Source organism: Sitodiplosis mosellana, unplaced genomic scaffold, assembly GCF_009176505.1.
Source record: "Sitodiplosis mosellana isolate CC-2019 unplaced genomic scaffold, AAFC_SMos_1.0 Smas_scaffold_13, whole genome shotgun sequence".
NCBI lineage: Eukaryota > Metazoa > Arthropoda > Insecta > Diptera > Cecidomyiidae > Sitodiplosis > Sitodiplosis mosellana.
The window spans coordinates 527980-543953 of NW_022595255.1; the positions used below are offsets into that span (position 1 = coordinate 527980).

A 15974-nucleotide genomic window follows, 5' to 3' on the forward strand; every position below is an offset into this window, starting at 1 on the left:
GCAATATTTTTCAATTAACTTGGCGAAAAAGATAGACTCAAATGAACTAGACTCTTTAAACTAGGTGATAATTTGATGATACTCAAATGGAGTAGCAAAGGCTGTTCCAAACAGACGCTGTTCACATCATTGTGAATGTGTGTGTGTACGTGCGTGTGTGCATGTATGGGTAGATTACCGTCAACCGTCATAATTTTGAAACGTTAACAATGTAACGCTCACATCAATTCTACGGCTGTTTGGTGATTTAAACATTTCGCTGCTCTATTTTTCATATCACACTTTCGCCAGAATTATTGAGATTTCTTTCGAGAAGATTTACTATGCTCACGTTCACAGCAGGCTCTAATATTAGACCAGAGGATTTAGATTCTATTTCTGTGCACGCACATTTTTATCATTTGTCATGGAGAATGTGAACTATACCATATATACCACTTTGTGATTACACTGTCCCGCACACACATAATACAATAGGGAAAAAAAAGAACCGAAATCTCACCATCACCGCCACATCAATGCTAAAAGTGTGGGTGTAAATACCAAACGGATAACTTGTAATGAATATAAATCACCTGAATATTATTTATTTTCAATATACTCCCATCGGGGTATAAATCTTCCCATAATTCGGTTTCTGCATCCGATTGGAAGAGCGCGTTGTTTTTGGTCCAGCTGTAGCCATTGCTTTGATCAATATCGCTCGACAAGCATCGAATACGAACCGAAGCGCCACGGTAAACGGTTGCACTGGGCGGATCAAGTCGAAGCTCTGGTCGTGACAGTACGTGTACAACGGTTGAACGGCATTGCTGCATACCATAATCAGAAACCTGCCGAGAAAGAAGAGAGAGAGAGAGAGAGAGAAAAAAAACGAGTGACCATTGAATAAGATGAAAAAAACAGATACAAAGTTCGCTGTGCGTATTTAAGTGAATAAGTTTATAATTCAATAAACGAAAACGATTTGCAGTTAGACGACGAAAAAATGGTGCGAAAACTTCAACAAGATTGACACGCGTTGTACAACCAAAAGTTTTTGTCTATACCTGGTTTGAAAAGTTGGAAACTGTTGTTCTTTCACATTTTTTCTTCCTCTGTATAGCCCAAAATGGAACGAACAAAAACGGACATGTAGAAAATAAACTATGCACATTTGCCTATTTTTTTCGATTTTCTTCGCAAACTCTATAGATATTCAAATATTTGCACAGCAAACAACCACCTTTCAAAACAAAACGTCCCGAAGAACCTTTTGGAAAAGAACTTCTCTTTGGTCAAACGAAAAAAATATGCGCAATATTTGACGACAGTCGGTCGCATCAAAAACCATAATTTTATTTATTTTTCGCTTTGACGATTATTTTCCCAATAAAAACATTGAGCATTTGATGGAATTTCTTTGAGATTCAAATAAATTCTTAGATGAAAAACTGGAGCTTTTTTGAATGGACAAAGACAAACCGTGTGGATATTCTTGATAAATGTGTCAAGGGCATACACTCACGACGTAATTTCATCTCAAAAATTTCATCATGATCAACTGTTGATTGCCAGACTGAAACATGAGTTGCTGTCAGTGACCATAATGTCGGTGTCCCGTGTAATTGTAAATTTTACTGCGCACAATGGTCACAGACCAACAAGTTTGCAACTTCACAGACAAGTGCGCATCATTTTCGAAATAAAATTGAAATATATCACAGAAACATCAGACATTCTAAGAAAAGCCACAATATTTGTTTATCAAAATTCCTAGTGCTTTCCATCGAGGTAATTACATTTCTCCCACACTCTGCAGCCCTCAACACAACAACAATGCAAATAAACTCATTCGAGAACGAAGAATCGGCCGTTTCTATTTTAAATTACATTATGTTGAATTGCATTTATTTACTGTTTGTCCATAGAATTTCACAAGTTTTTATGCATAGACTCGCTTCATCTTCCATGCATTCAATTCGCGAATGATACTTTGCACAAAATGCCACTCAAAAAAAAAACACACACACACAACCAAATTGTCATTAATTTGAATTTTTATTTCAGTTTTTTTAGTTGTTTTGGTTGTGTTTTTGTGGCTTTTTTTGTGCCCGGGCTGCAATGACACACTAAATTTTTATGGTTATTTTACTGTGTGCATGAATTTTAATTAGAATTTTAGCCCCCGTGCGCTCGTGCGTGAGCGGTCCAACACTTGAATTCCTCTTTTGGTATATATACAAGTACATGACATCTTCCGACTGGTTGCACAAAATTCAGTCTTCAGAGATGTTATTGTTTGTATAATTGCCATCATTTGCCTTTGCTCCAACTACCACTACAAACTCGTTCAGAGTTCATCAGTGTTTATATTTTATTTTCTCTTTCATCTCTCTCACTCCCAATTTTTTTTTCTCGCTTATTCCACATCACTCTGGCTAAATTCTTTTTTCTTGTCTAAATGTTCTTTTTTTCTGGTGTGTCGAGCGTGGTTTTAATGTGCTTCATTCAGTCGTGACGTTCATTTGCATTGAAAGCTTAATGGCAAGAATGTTGCGAATGCGTCGACGAAACTCACTTGTATATGGGGAAGAGAGAAAAGGGTTGATGACCGTAAAATTTTAATTTTAGTGGTTTTTCGGTGATGTCTTCAAAATAACTGACAGGCCTGTTGTCTTGTTAACGCACGCACTAATTTCCAAAAATTTATTTCCGTGACGCAGCACAACATTTTTGCACTTTGATGCCCATTTTGTTGCCACTGCCGCTTGGCAACCGCTTTTATTGTTTTTGCATTTGCCAGTTTCCAGTAGCTGCACAACAAAATGCTCAACACCGTTTTATACATATACATGTTAAACGGGATGTGTTCACATTTTTATTTTTTCTCCCCCGGTGCCATTAGTTCATTTTTATGGGTTTTTTCTTCGCACCAGGAGAATGAACCAACGAACAAGCGAACAAAAAAAAACTGAAATGCACAATTGTGTTTTATATATGTTTCACTTGAATATTTCAATTTTTTGTAACACATTGTGTCAATTTGGTCGAATTCCAGTGTATTAATGGTGTAGAACACTTGAAATTTATGATTTCGCCAACTTGCTCCAAATCAAACAGTAGGATTCTCTCTGTTTCGCGCGCGGTTTTTTTTATTTTCCAGCGCGAGCGAACTTGCTAACATTTCAAAATGTATTGTACCACAATTTTCCTCATAATTTTCATGAGATACACATTTTTTTTTCATGCATACTTGATTCCACTGTGTGGATATGATGCTAAAATATGTATAGCAAGTGGATGAAGCAAATAAATAAGCATGATGCGAGCTCGTTTATAAGGAAAGAAAGACATTTAGTCCTGTGCTCTCTTCTAACGGCTTCACATTCTTAACTTGGCTTAGTAATTCAAAGTGTGTGTGTCTGTGTGTTTTGACGGAAAGCATCACGTGCACGTTACACGCGGAAACATCGAACAATGTCTATCAAATTTAGTTGGATAAGCATTTTTTAAATGGTTCAAGCGCTTAATATCACGAAAATAGCAACATCTCACGTTCATGCCGCAGCTCCTTAGCCATTACTTAAAGGAATTCGTGTGAAGGATAACATAAGGCAAGATGTGCTGCACACGTATTGATCATCCGAGAGAAGGAAAGAGAGAAAAACATACATTGCAACGTCATTCTCATTTTTTGTGTGTACTTTTTGATTTATTACTATCTAAATAGTGGTAAAAAGGATGGAATTTCTATTGAATAATCTAATTTAAAACGAAAATTTGCTTGAATTTATTTTTCAAGAGTAGGAAAAGACATTTTTGATCGCATTACCAAAGTATGCGAGTTAATATGAATAGTAAGTCTCAATATTCAAGATATTCAACCGCCAATGTCAGTAAAAACAGTACAATTTTCAAGTTTCGGCATCATTTTTGAGCATCAGATATGCTTGCATCTCTCGTTGATCCTCGAAGTAAGTGCGCTTACATCGATTTGTTCTTGGTAATGCACAACAAAGCATTTGGTGTGTTATTGTATATTTTGTGGTGTTTCGTTGTGCCATTCGCGTTGAATTTAGCTCGGTGCTTGTCTTAGGGGCGCATTGCGATAAGCTCGAAAATGTTCGCCCTAAAAAATATGCAAAGCATCAACTGCATTTATTATCATCTCGGTTAGTCAAGCACCAATGTATCTCATTCGATGCAAGTGTATAAATTGTACGGTGGCATCATGTTCGGTTATCTCATTGTGTTTTGCGTTGAATGTTTGTGCTTCTCTCTCTCTCTCTCTCTCTCTGTGTGTGTGTGTGTGTGTGTGTCATTGTGCTGCAAGTGGATGCGACGGTTTGCATGCATATGAACACAATTGTGGTCTCATCGGTGGTTACTCTTCAATCCAACCATTTTTCCCTTGCTTTCGAAAACGTTCTTTAAACCATATTATCGAACTCGTTTCAGTTTCTTTCTCTTGGAACTTGCAAATATTTACTATTTTATCGCTTTTTTGTGAATATTTTTTTGTTCATTTCTCCAAAGGAAACCGAATGCCGTGGAATTTTCGCTAGACGGTGTTTTTTTCCTTCCGAAGTATGGTTCGCCAGGCGAAAAATTCGTTTTTTCTTTGTTGGTTTGTCTCGGTTCTTGAATTTCGTATTCCATGAATACATGCCACTTTCGGGGAAATTATTACAATAATGCATTAAGCAGCATTCATACGCACGAGCTACCGACATACGGCTACAGAAACTAATACACTTTGTTGATATGAACACCGAGAGCAAGCGGAGAAAAAAAAACACAAACACACATTCGCATCTTGTATTACGTTCACCGTAATAACATCGACGCGCATATATCTTGGTGCTTCCCAGAAGCGTTTCACATTCGCATTAAAATACACAATCACGTCCATCGATGACGAGGTCCCGGAAAAAAGCACACATTCGAGCACGGAGCACCGAACAGCAGCGCAGTGAAAAACGCGCCATGCAATAACAACAGCAGTAACAGCAACGAGCAACGGCGAGTTGAAAATGAAAGATAAATGGAGACTCTAGAAAAATAAACACGACGAAGAAAAGGAGAGGAAAAAAAATTATGACGAACGTGTTCGGCAAATGGATAAAAAAGGTATTGCATTGTTTAAAATGTATGGCGTAATATTTAAAGCCTGAGCTGAACGTCAACAAATATGAAAATACTCAAAAATCGAAATAATACGATGGGCGGGCAAAACATATCAAATCCAAACTGAATGCACGTTCCGGATGAATATTTCTCCCGCCACATAAATATTAAATATATGCCCTGGAGTTAGGATATTTTAAAGCTTATTCCTCGGTTGCATGTGTCAAAAGCGCTGGCAAGTAGTTTAGACGGCGGGAGAGGAAAAAGTAAGCACCTCGTTCTAGTGGATAAAAGTGGAGCACAAGCATTCTTGTGTGCCCATCAATTATCATTGAAAATCTGAACGAAATCCAAATCAAAGTAAAATGATACATTAATCATAATCGAACCACTTGAAGTTCAAGTCTTGAACACTTTTCCTTGTTACCGTCTTTTGATAACCCAATCTCTACCTTCCGGAGGACGGATTGAAGGACTTTGAAATGGAACGTGAGTCGATTTTAGGTGCACTTAATTTAGATGAAAAAAAAACGCGTTTTCATCTATGAAAAATTGTTCAAATGTCCCTTACGAAATATGGGATCCATTTCAGTTGTTCGTAGAACTGAGGCTAATTCGATTGAAGATTTTTTTTCTGGTAAAATGAAAAATCATCGCCAAATTCATGATGATACATATATATAAGTCTCCCTAATAAATACTGAAAATCTTCCAAATTGTTTGTGTTTATTGCATCGACCCACTCAGATTCATCGCGATAATTATGTAAAGTATAATGGTGCGTTCAACACGTTCCCACCCAATAAATTTATGCAAAAAGGAATCGCTTGTTCCCCCTCAAATCGCGAGAAAAAAAGGTTGTTCAGTGTTCGCCTCCGGATCAACGATATACATTGAACAACAGTGTATGGTTATTTATGATGCGATCGTGCACCTCGTTTGCATAAATAAACACATTCACACCTTGAATTTACTCCGTTTTCGTTAAGTGTACGAAGTTCATTTTTATTTGCTAAAATATTGCATGTTGTTCGCTATTTGGGCGGACAGCCCAAATCCCGTGATACATTAGCAGACACGAGCAGTGACACAAAGTGGCTATTTCACGGTTCGATAACGATGCAGAACATTTGGTCCAAATATCACAAACACAAAAAACTGCTTTCTGCTTCCGCTCGGTTGAGATCTTATTTCAAATGACTTAATTAAATTAGCGAGCCAAGATTTATGGTAAAAGTTTCTGTTTCTTGTGTATTTCCTTTTGTAGTGGCGGTACATTTAATAGTGCTCGTCCTATGTTTTTGATGTGAGAGGCCACCCTTTAAATCCATTAGGTTCATTTATCAAATTGCGGTTCATTTGTCAATGATAATATACTTCATTTTTCGGGAGTGGGAGCGAAAAGGGAAAGATTGACAACACGAGAACGAATTTCGTCCCATGGAAATGCCCGCTTAAATCTCACAGCAACACTTCCGAACCATTAATCATCGGCTAAGTGGAAACGACTTGAAATTTTTCCGCTTTCCGTGCGAATATTCTAGGAATCAGTCGGCAACTTCAATGTGACAATTATTACCGGTTTTAAGCTTTCAAATGGATTTCTTCATACATTTTTCCTTAACATTTTTTGACAAATCAACTCATATTTTAACTTATTTACATTTCTATTTTTAGCAATGACCTTTTCTTTGCATAAGCACATGTTCCGGTTTTCCCTTCGGAGGGAAAGGAAGATGATTTACAATTGTATTAGAGATGATTTTAAAATTGAAAATTAGATTTTGCGAATGGAGATGGGAAAAAATCCAAACCACATTTGCTTAGCGCACAAGTCATGCTGTGTCCAGAGTCACTCCGTATTGGTACGGAAAATTCCATTAAAAGCATCCGTTTTGTTAATTCTTTTTTTCTTTCAATTTGTTCTCGAATGTTCTATTTACAAGCAAAATAGGGAAGAGGGATAGAAAACGAATGAGAAAAAAAATAACTGTGTGGCGTCTAACCGATTCGGGTAAGTGAAGTCGGCGCATTATGTTTCTGACAACCCTCAACATATTTTTTTGTTGGGATTTTATGGCTTCAAATCAACGAGAACTCAGTTTTGGGCTCAAATTTCGGTTTGCCAATGGCTATGGGAAATACGAAGTGAACTTTGTGACGCCACACTATTCATTGCATTTCAAATGTTGGGCGCGCGTGTGTGTGTGTGTGTATGCGTGCGGTGAATGTGCATGAATGGTTGATTGTACTCAGTTTTGTGGATTTCAAATTGAGAGAGGAAGCGAATGCAAATCACACCACATACACAGGCACATACATCGCATTCTGCACATGGTGAGTTGCAGAACCGCCATCATCGCCGCCACCATCACCACCACCACCACCGCCCAGAAAATCACGCATGAATGCTACTTTGCTGCATAAGCGTTTCAAACTGTATAATATGGTGAATGTAATAAATGTCTATTACATGCGGTGACACATTTTGCCAAGCAATACAAATGGTGTAAAAACACACTGACATCATATTCATTGTTATACGTTAATAAATCATGTGTATAACAAGAGCGCATAGCAACTGCAATCTTTCATGTTTTGTCCTCAGTCATTTCTCTCGCTGTTGGTGAGATTTCTCTCCGTGTGGCCGCGTGCTGTCGGCTCTCACGAGCATCACATCGCATAAAAACGCCAATTTCAAAGTCAAAAGCGCAAATTTCCCACTTCATATGAATGATTGTCGCTCTCAAAAATTGGGTAAGTAGACAAACGGCCACACCACACTTTGACTTACGACTTATCGCGTCTACATATAATATTTCGCATGCTTGCACCCAATTTTTCGCATCCAAAGCTGGAAATAGAACGCCGAATGTTCCTTTTTCGTTGCGGTTTTGCCATAAAGTGAAACAGTTGAATGTATGACTGCTTTAATGCGTACTGAATCAAACGAAATGAATTTATTGTTGTTGCTATTTAAGGCTAGCTCATAGGCCGATAGTCTCGGCGTGCTTTCCAAAAATGTCTATCCAAAGATTCATAAAATTTATACATATTATGAATCGACCGTTTGGTGAACGTAACGATAAATTCAACAGGCTATAAAAATATTACCATGTTGGCGTGATAAAACAGCTCGTTAGCTGCTGGCGAACAACAATAAATGTGGGATGTTTATTTCGGAGCAAACAATCCAAATATTCTCTCCGAAATTGGTCTGTTCCATTTTAATCGCCCGACTAATCACCTCAAATACTAATTTAAATTTTATTTTCGCCCAAAACATTTTCGCATTTATACTTTATAGAGCTTATAAGCTTCCACGCTATACCCATATACACTACTTGACATTGGCTGGGGGGAAATCGACTGAATTCAACAACAACATCGATGCTCATTTCGAGGCCGACTAACTGTTATATGTGAAAATATAATAGTTAGTAAATAAAATTGACCCGCAACAAATACTGTGTATTATATGGCTTACGTACCTGGCACGTGTAGACTCCCTCGTCGAGTCGAGTGGCGCGCGGAACTCCTAGCAATGCTGTGTAGTGATCTTTCGACTGTGAATTCTCGTATACGCGTGACCATATTTTCCTACAAAAAAAAAATACAACAAAAGAAACCGAATCAAGACATTGGAAAGTAGTAAAGCATAAATGCTATGAACGCTCCAACAATTTTATTGTGTTATTATTATTATATTGCTTTTATTGTTCGCATTGAATGCAAAGACTTCTTTTTTTCTCACTCATTCTCCCTATCTCTTTCTCCCCTTTCTCCCCTTTCTCTCTATCTCTCTTCTTTCTCTTCTATACATATCTCCTCTCGCTTCTCTATGGACATTTTCTCTCTCTTACATTCTCGCTAAGCACGTTTTCTTTGTTGGTTTTTTCGACCGCATCTCGATTGCGTAAATTGCATTTTTGGATTCTTTTGTTTGCGAGTGTGTGCATGATTTTTTATCTTTCTTTTGCTGGTGCTGCTTGTTAGCGATAACTGTGCAATAAAACCAAGTATGCAATAGAAAAGTTTACATATTGCTCCTCGCTGCAATTGTTTTTGGGCGACAAAGTCAAGCGTCTTAAATGTGACGATGTGTACACAAGTGCTTGGAAAGTTGAACGTTTAACAAAAACCACAAGAATCGACCATAAACATCAGTATCAACAGAGAAAAAGACGATGAAGAAGAAGAGTACCCACAAGGAAGCTTTTCTTTCCCATCTCTCTCTCTCTCTCTCTCTTGCTGAATTTCAGTCAAATCGCAATTTATATAATGGCTTAAGCAAAAAAAGGAGATATACATCTAAGTCAACCAAGAAAATAACATAAAGCAGTGTCAAGGTTTCATTACGTGCGTTCAAAACTTTCTTTTTTAACTGATTAAAAGTTGGAGCTGTTGGCTTCCATTTTTATTTACTATTACGCTCATTTTATTCGGTTGGATGCAACAAACGAAAAAGCGCAACAACAAGAAAACTTTTTCTGATTGATGCACGCAATTGGTTTATTATGCGAATTGAAGAAAAATTGAATGGAAACTCACAACAGAAACTTGGTCTTAAAATACCGTTCAATTATATTCGTCACACAGAGCCAAGATTTTTAATTCATTTGCCAGCACAAAATTGAAAATAAAGTAATTTCATTGTCGGAATTTTTTTTCTTCTTCGTCGTCCTCGTCTTCTTCTCTTTTCGCTCGAAACCGTCTGATGATCAACAGCAGCAGCAGCAACAAGGAAATTAATTAAGTTTGTATTGATCTTGTCACGCCGTCACCGAAACTTTCACAACAAAAACCACCCAGCAGGAGAACAAGTCTATCGAAGCTGCTTGAACAAGCAGTTTTTCGGTATTTTCCAAACCAAATTCGTTTAGCGTCTGCATGAATTTGCGCAAATTTGTGGAATTCAAAGTTTATAACCAGACAAAATAGGAGAATGGCGTCTTCAACAGCATTCGTTTAAATCATTCAGAGCAACTTTTCGCCGAAGTAAAATGGTTGTGTTTCGTTGAATTCAATATCATTTCATGGGCTTCGATTGTTTTATTTACAAGTTTCGGTGAAGGTGGCAATTGGCGTTAGTTTAGCACTAAAAATTTGTTCTGCCATTTTGGCCAAATTGTGTGCGACGCTTTCGACTTTCGAATTGTACATAACAATACAGACCACACACCGTCCCATCGCTCGTTCGCTCAGACACTTTAAATCGAATTGAACGCACAAATATTTAATACTATGTATATGTATCGTGTAAAATTGTTCAAAGTGAAAACTTTGCACGCGCAACGTCTTATAAATTCAGTAAGAGCTTAAGACGATGTTTGGTTATGTATCACGCTGTCGACATAATACAAGAGAAGAAGAAAAAAAAAGTTTCAAATTCCAAGTTACTCGTTCCGTTTCGTTTCGTTTCGTGATGCATTTTAATTAAATTGAGTTTTCGGTTTTCGTTTGTGTGTCGATAAGCTGGAAATTGAGTCCATAAAACTTTCCGGATACAGATATTTTAAAATGATACTCCATCTCGATATACCGAGAGACGTAAAATTCAATTTCTCGTAATTCAAGTTATTTTTAGACGACGATGGTTTTCAACATGTTCTGATCATAGTGATGAACACGAGAAAATCATCTGACGTGTCAATATCAATTTAATTTGTTCTGATGTGTTGAATCAACACAGCATTCCAGAGTTGACACTTTTTTCCCTATCCGTCTTCGCACGGAAATCATTGATGACGTGAAAATATCACACACGGTACACACGATTCAATGTGAGGGAAGGGGTGAAAAATACGGTAAAAAGGGAACATTTCGACGGAAAATGATGATTAAATCATTTTCCTGGTGCATGATTTGTATCTGATGAGGAAGAATTTCAATCATTTAAATTCGTTGGTTTCGTGTGTGCCGGAATCAAAATGAAATCAAACAGACACACAGGGGAAAAAAGCTGTACAAAAGTACATAAAATAATTCGATTAAATGAACATCGCCTTTATTCACACATTCCAGTGTCAGCAGCAACGATGTGAGAAAATTCCCATTGTAAAACGTAATTCAACATAATTTCAAACACACTCACACGTATTCTGTTCAAATAGACATACCATTTGCGTTCACAGATGCGCACATTTGTTTATTCATACACATTCAATGAATTCTGACACGTATACACGCATTCACTGCTGATGGCAGATTCATTTTTTATTTTTATTCCTATTTTTTCGCCCTTTCTTTTGCCATCGAGAGATGGCAAAGTATGAAATGAAACTGACAGTCTTCTGTTCAGTTCAATGTGCGGTGGAAGCGCCCCGGTTCTGTTTCGTAATATTTAATAAAAAGAAATATTTTGCGCGTTCTCATATCTCAATGATGATTGTTATCCTTATTATGTAGGGTTATGGTTCTGTCATTCCAGAATATCATATATTTATTTACCAACCAGCATACCATCCAGAACGATCACATACTTGAATTTCACACATGGAAGCAACGCAAAGAAGTATACGAAATCGGAATGAATTCTGAAGAAAAGTAAACAAACGCATCGCACGAATGAGAAAAATCATTGAGTAAGCAGCAGACGAGTTGTGAAAAAGAACCGTGCGATGCGTGCAATATACGGCAATGAGAAAAATTGTCACGTGAAAATCCGTTTCCATATTGAACATGAGGAATGCCTCTTCGTCGTTGTCGATGTTGAGCGTAATTGCTCATGTTTGAGATTATAATATATTATCGGGGAATATCGCTCCGTTGCACGCCAAAAAGGATGAATATTGCAGTATGTGTCTGTTGCAAACAGCTCAACCGAATGAGCTTTATTAACAGTCAAACCTATCAGAAAAATTGGGTCGTGAACTTCTTCCCTTTACCTCCTCCGTCTTATTGCACGCTTTTAAGTGCAAACTAGTTTACACCCTAACGACATTCACATAGATACTCGGTCCTTGATGGCGCTTCGAAACTACATCCTTTTCCACCAAATAAGTTCATCGAAACATCTTCAACGATTATCATTGTGCTTGCTCGGTAGATACGCTTTGAGGATTCACTTTTGAAAAAAATTGACGTGTGAAATGGAATATGTAAAAAATGTAAGACAGTAAACGAGTTCTCGCTTGGAAACAAGCTTTCAATTCCAGCAAAGCAAAGCGTAATATGAATCTGAATGAAAGTTTGTCGGTTCGATTCAAAAAGGTTTGACGGTCTCACTCATTCGATATGCGTGCCTCATCAATTGAAAGCAAATATCAAATACTGTTCTCTCTGTGTGTCTCTTGGATCAACACTCGAACGAGGTGTATGTGTGCATGAGGCTTTTCCACATGAGTGCTTCAAACGTGTACATCTCAAAAGATATTAATATTCACAGTGGCAAAGTGCACGGAATGAAAGCAATAAAAATTAATGAAATCCGGCACCATCACAAGCATTTTTAATATTTAATCTTTTGAATCGACAACTGCTGATCGATCTTGCTATTACTTCAACTGACACACGAAACGAAAAAATACAATGTTTGACAATATAATTTGTTTTATTCATTTTGATATTTCATGCAAGCGAGGATAAAAGTCTGTACTACACGCGCAACCAGTTCTCTTTTTTACCACGTTTTTCCGGGCTGAAAGAATAACACAATGTTTTTTTTTTGTTGCGAAGCGATGCCGAAAACAATTTTCACTAATAAAATATTGCTTTTTGTAACGTTTCAATCATGTGACTCACATACATGATGCGACTAGCCCAATCTAATAAATGTTTCAAAGGCTCAAAAAGGAAAACTCGAGAAAAAAAAACACCGGAAAAAATTGCAAAATTCAAATTACCTGGTAGCTTTGGTTTGATTGACATAGACACCATTTTTATACCATCGAAAAACCATTTTTGCTGATCCTCTCGCCTCGCACGATAAAATGAATTCGTCACTGTGCCGAACGGCCGATTTGTAATTTATACTAACCGACTGCAGTATGTGTGGCCGGGGTTGTGTGTGCGTGAATACATAGAACAAGTCAAAAAGAGAGAAGAATAAAGAAAAAGTGAGAAAAAAACACATAAATAATCATTTATCATAACATTGAACACCGGTCGAACGGGAGTTTCAAACAGAAAATTGCCAGAACACGTCTGATCGCTAGCCGCGCGTGGGATTTGTTTGTGCGACATAAATTAGATTACCGTGTTCTGTTGTATATATGTATGTGTATTTTTTACTTGTTTTCGGCTAGGTCACAAAGCCAAACGTTGAGACGCATTCCTTCCTTTTGGTTTTTGCATCGGTTTGAGTGTGTGTGTTTTTTTATCGTTTTTTCTGACATTTTGATTTGGGATCTAATGCTCAACAACAACAAAAAGCCACACTCTGTCCGATACATTTTTAGCTGAACAACAATTTATTGAGTTTTTCATCATGTTTCCCCGATGTGAATTTATGATACATACTTTTTTGTGCTCGATGCTATGCGGGAAAAAAAAATTCCGGTCACTTTCAAAAGTTTACACAAAAACCCTTTAAACATTTTATGAGATTTTGAACATCAGAGAAAAAAAAACACAAAGCCCCAACGGAATTGAGAAATCAATAGAACATTATATGATTAAATGCATACTTTATGTGTTGTGACATTTATTTTTTCCCTATCTCTTTCGTTAGTTTCATTATTTGTTAGAATTTCAATTATTCCGGAAGTTTGTTTAAAACAAAGCCATCAAACATAAATGTTGAGCGCTTTTTGTTTCGTTCCATTAAATACCCACAAATGGGATGAGGTTATTGAGAGTAAACCGCTTATTATATTTTTGGAGAATTTTTTTCTCAGATTTCTGTGGTTGATTGTGATCTGGTTCCGATAAAAACGTTCATTTCATGGCAAATAAATCTTACGATAAATAACATTGACCAGAAAAACATTTTATACGCACTTCCCACTGATGGGAAAATTAACAATAATACCCATTATCAAAGGATATGAAACGAACAATCCAATTTACAATCCGGAAAAAGTGAACACACACGAACAAAAAAAAATTGTCGAAAATATTTGGTGCAACTTATGGTCACATATTTGTGACGTACATAAAAATCAGTCCATAAATTTCCGAATGGTTGGCAATAAATAAACTAACAGTTAATAAAAAAAAGGCGGAACGAGAAAGGACTAAAAACGAACCGATCATCAACAGATATCAAAAAGCTGAATGAAATTTATTGGCGCATGACCGAAAATCGAACGGGTAACACGCTGCATATCAAAATTCCGTATTCGCATCCAAAATCATGCTGTTCACACACACACACACACACATCGTATCTCGTTTGAACTGACCCGTTTGAATTTCAACAATTGGATTGATATACAAACCTCGATTTGGAGAACAGCTTCTTCGCGGAATGCGAGTGATGACGGTACCAGTGTGATATTGGCCACTCGGCCACGTTCGACCATTTTATAAAGCGCGTCGCGTACACGCTTTGCGTCTTGTTTCGCTCCGAAAAATTGAATTTTCATACCCATATTCGATGTACTGACAGGACGAAGAAAAAAAGTAAAGAAAAAAACAAATGTGAATGTCAGAATTTTCCACAAAGTTCAATTTCGTTTTTATTTTGAGAATAGGTATACTTACGATGTGGCGACCACCTCCAAATCGTTGATCCGTGTAATGTTTGAGCTTCGCAAAAATCGACTCACCTGCAAAAAAGCGAAGGAGAAAAGACAAACGAGCATTTTAAGTACTTGAAGATGCTGAGCTGGGCTTTGCGCAAACATTTAAAAAACTTTGTTTGTTTTTTGGAAGATTATTTTTGCCACTTCAGAACACCGTATCGATATCGATACTTTGAGAGTCAAGCAAGTGCACATGTTTTTTTTCGGCTGAAAATAAATACTCTCACGATGTTTGTTCACTGCGACACACTATGGAATGTATGTTTTAAACCGTAGAGAATGTTTGTAGCCTTATGGAGAGTACGTGTTTATTTTGGTCTCGTACAAGCAACAGCGACAGGTCTCAATGGACACAACACAATATGTCTCGAAGTTTGCCGTTGCAAACCATCTACGATACATATATAAGTATGTTGAGAGAATTCAATAAAGTTTTTTTTAAAAATGTTCTGGTAGTATGTACTTTGGCCAAAAGTGAATGTCATGGAGAAGCGACAAAAAATGCGATACAATTGCTATGAATGCAAGCAAGCACGATACGATATGTCAAGCATTTCTCAATTCGTATCGCGTTGTGCCATATTCATTTGGTCTCGAAGTATTTGACCAGAAGCCAAAATATACTAGGATTTTTTTTTATGAATTTCAAGATTTCTGCGGCATTTTCGTTTTTCTATTTTTCTTTTCAATTTTCGTTTCGTCTGACGTGCTACTGTTACCATCCGACTGGAAATTTTGATTTTATTCCACGAATATGGTGATTCCAGTATTGGATAGCTACTTAGCTGTATTTCGGTCGTTGGGTTTTTGTCGCGTCGCAGAGACAAAGCCGGATTCCAACCAGCTATCACTATGATTTTTCATTGTGCCCAAAGGACCGAAAAACAACACACACACAGCACGACACAATCAAAAATATGACCGGAAAAACGCATTTTTGATCAACTTTGACAAAAGTTTTTATAGCACCGTAGTGCGCGCCGCACAACACGACAATTGGTGATGATGACTTCTTTTCTCTACACATTCCATCATCGCTCCACTTTTCGATATCTCGCGAAATGGCATTAACTTTGCCGTTATATTCCAGCATGTGTACGCGTTAGAAGAAGGAACCCTGAAACCGAAGATGTACTTGAAATATTGAGCCAACCGAATAAACGTAATAAAATTGAGTTA

General features: G+C 37.2%; 1 protein-coding gene across 3 annotated transcripts in view; it reads right to left on the reverse strand.

The window, feature by feature from the left end:
* The window catches only part of LOC129567889 (uncharacterized), a 181919-nt gene that overhangs the window by 29721 nt on the left and 136224 nt on the right, over positions 1–15974 (reverse strand). For all 3 annotated transcript variants that reach the window (XM_055445253.1, XM_055445252.1, XM_055445254.1), the window contains exons 8-12: positions 14755–14819; positions 14490–14652; positions 12954–13090; positions 8601–8709; positions 576–833 (exon numbers count right to left, since the gene is read on the reverse strand). In XM_055445253.1, the coding sequence (XP_055301228.1) occupies positions 576–833; positions 8601–8709; positions 12954–13090; positions 14490–14652; positions 14755–14819 (732 nt within the window). The remainder of the gene's footprint in view (positions 1–575; positions 834–8600; positions 8710–12953; positions 13091–14489; positions 14653–14754; positions 14820–15974) is intronic.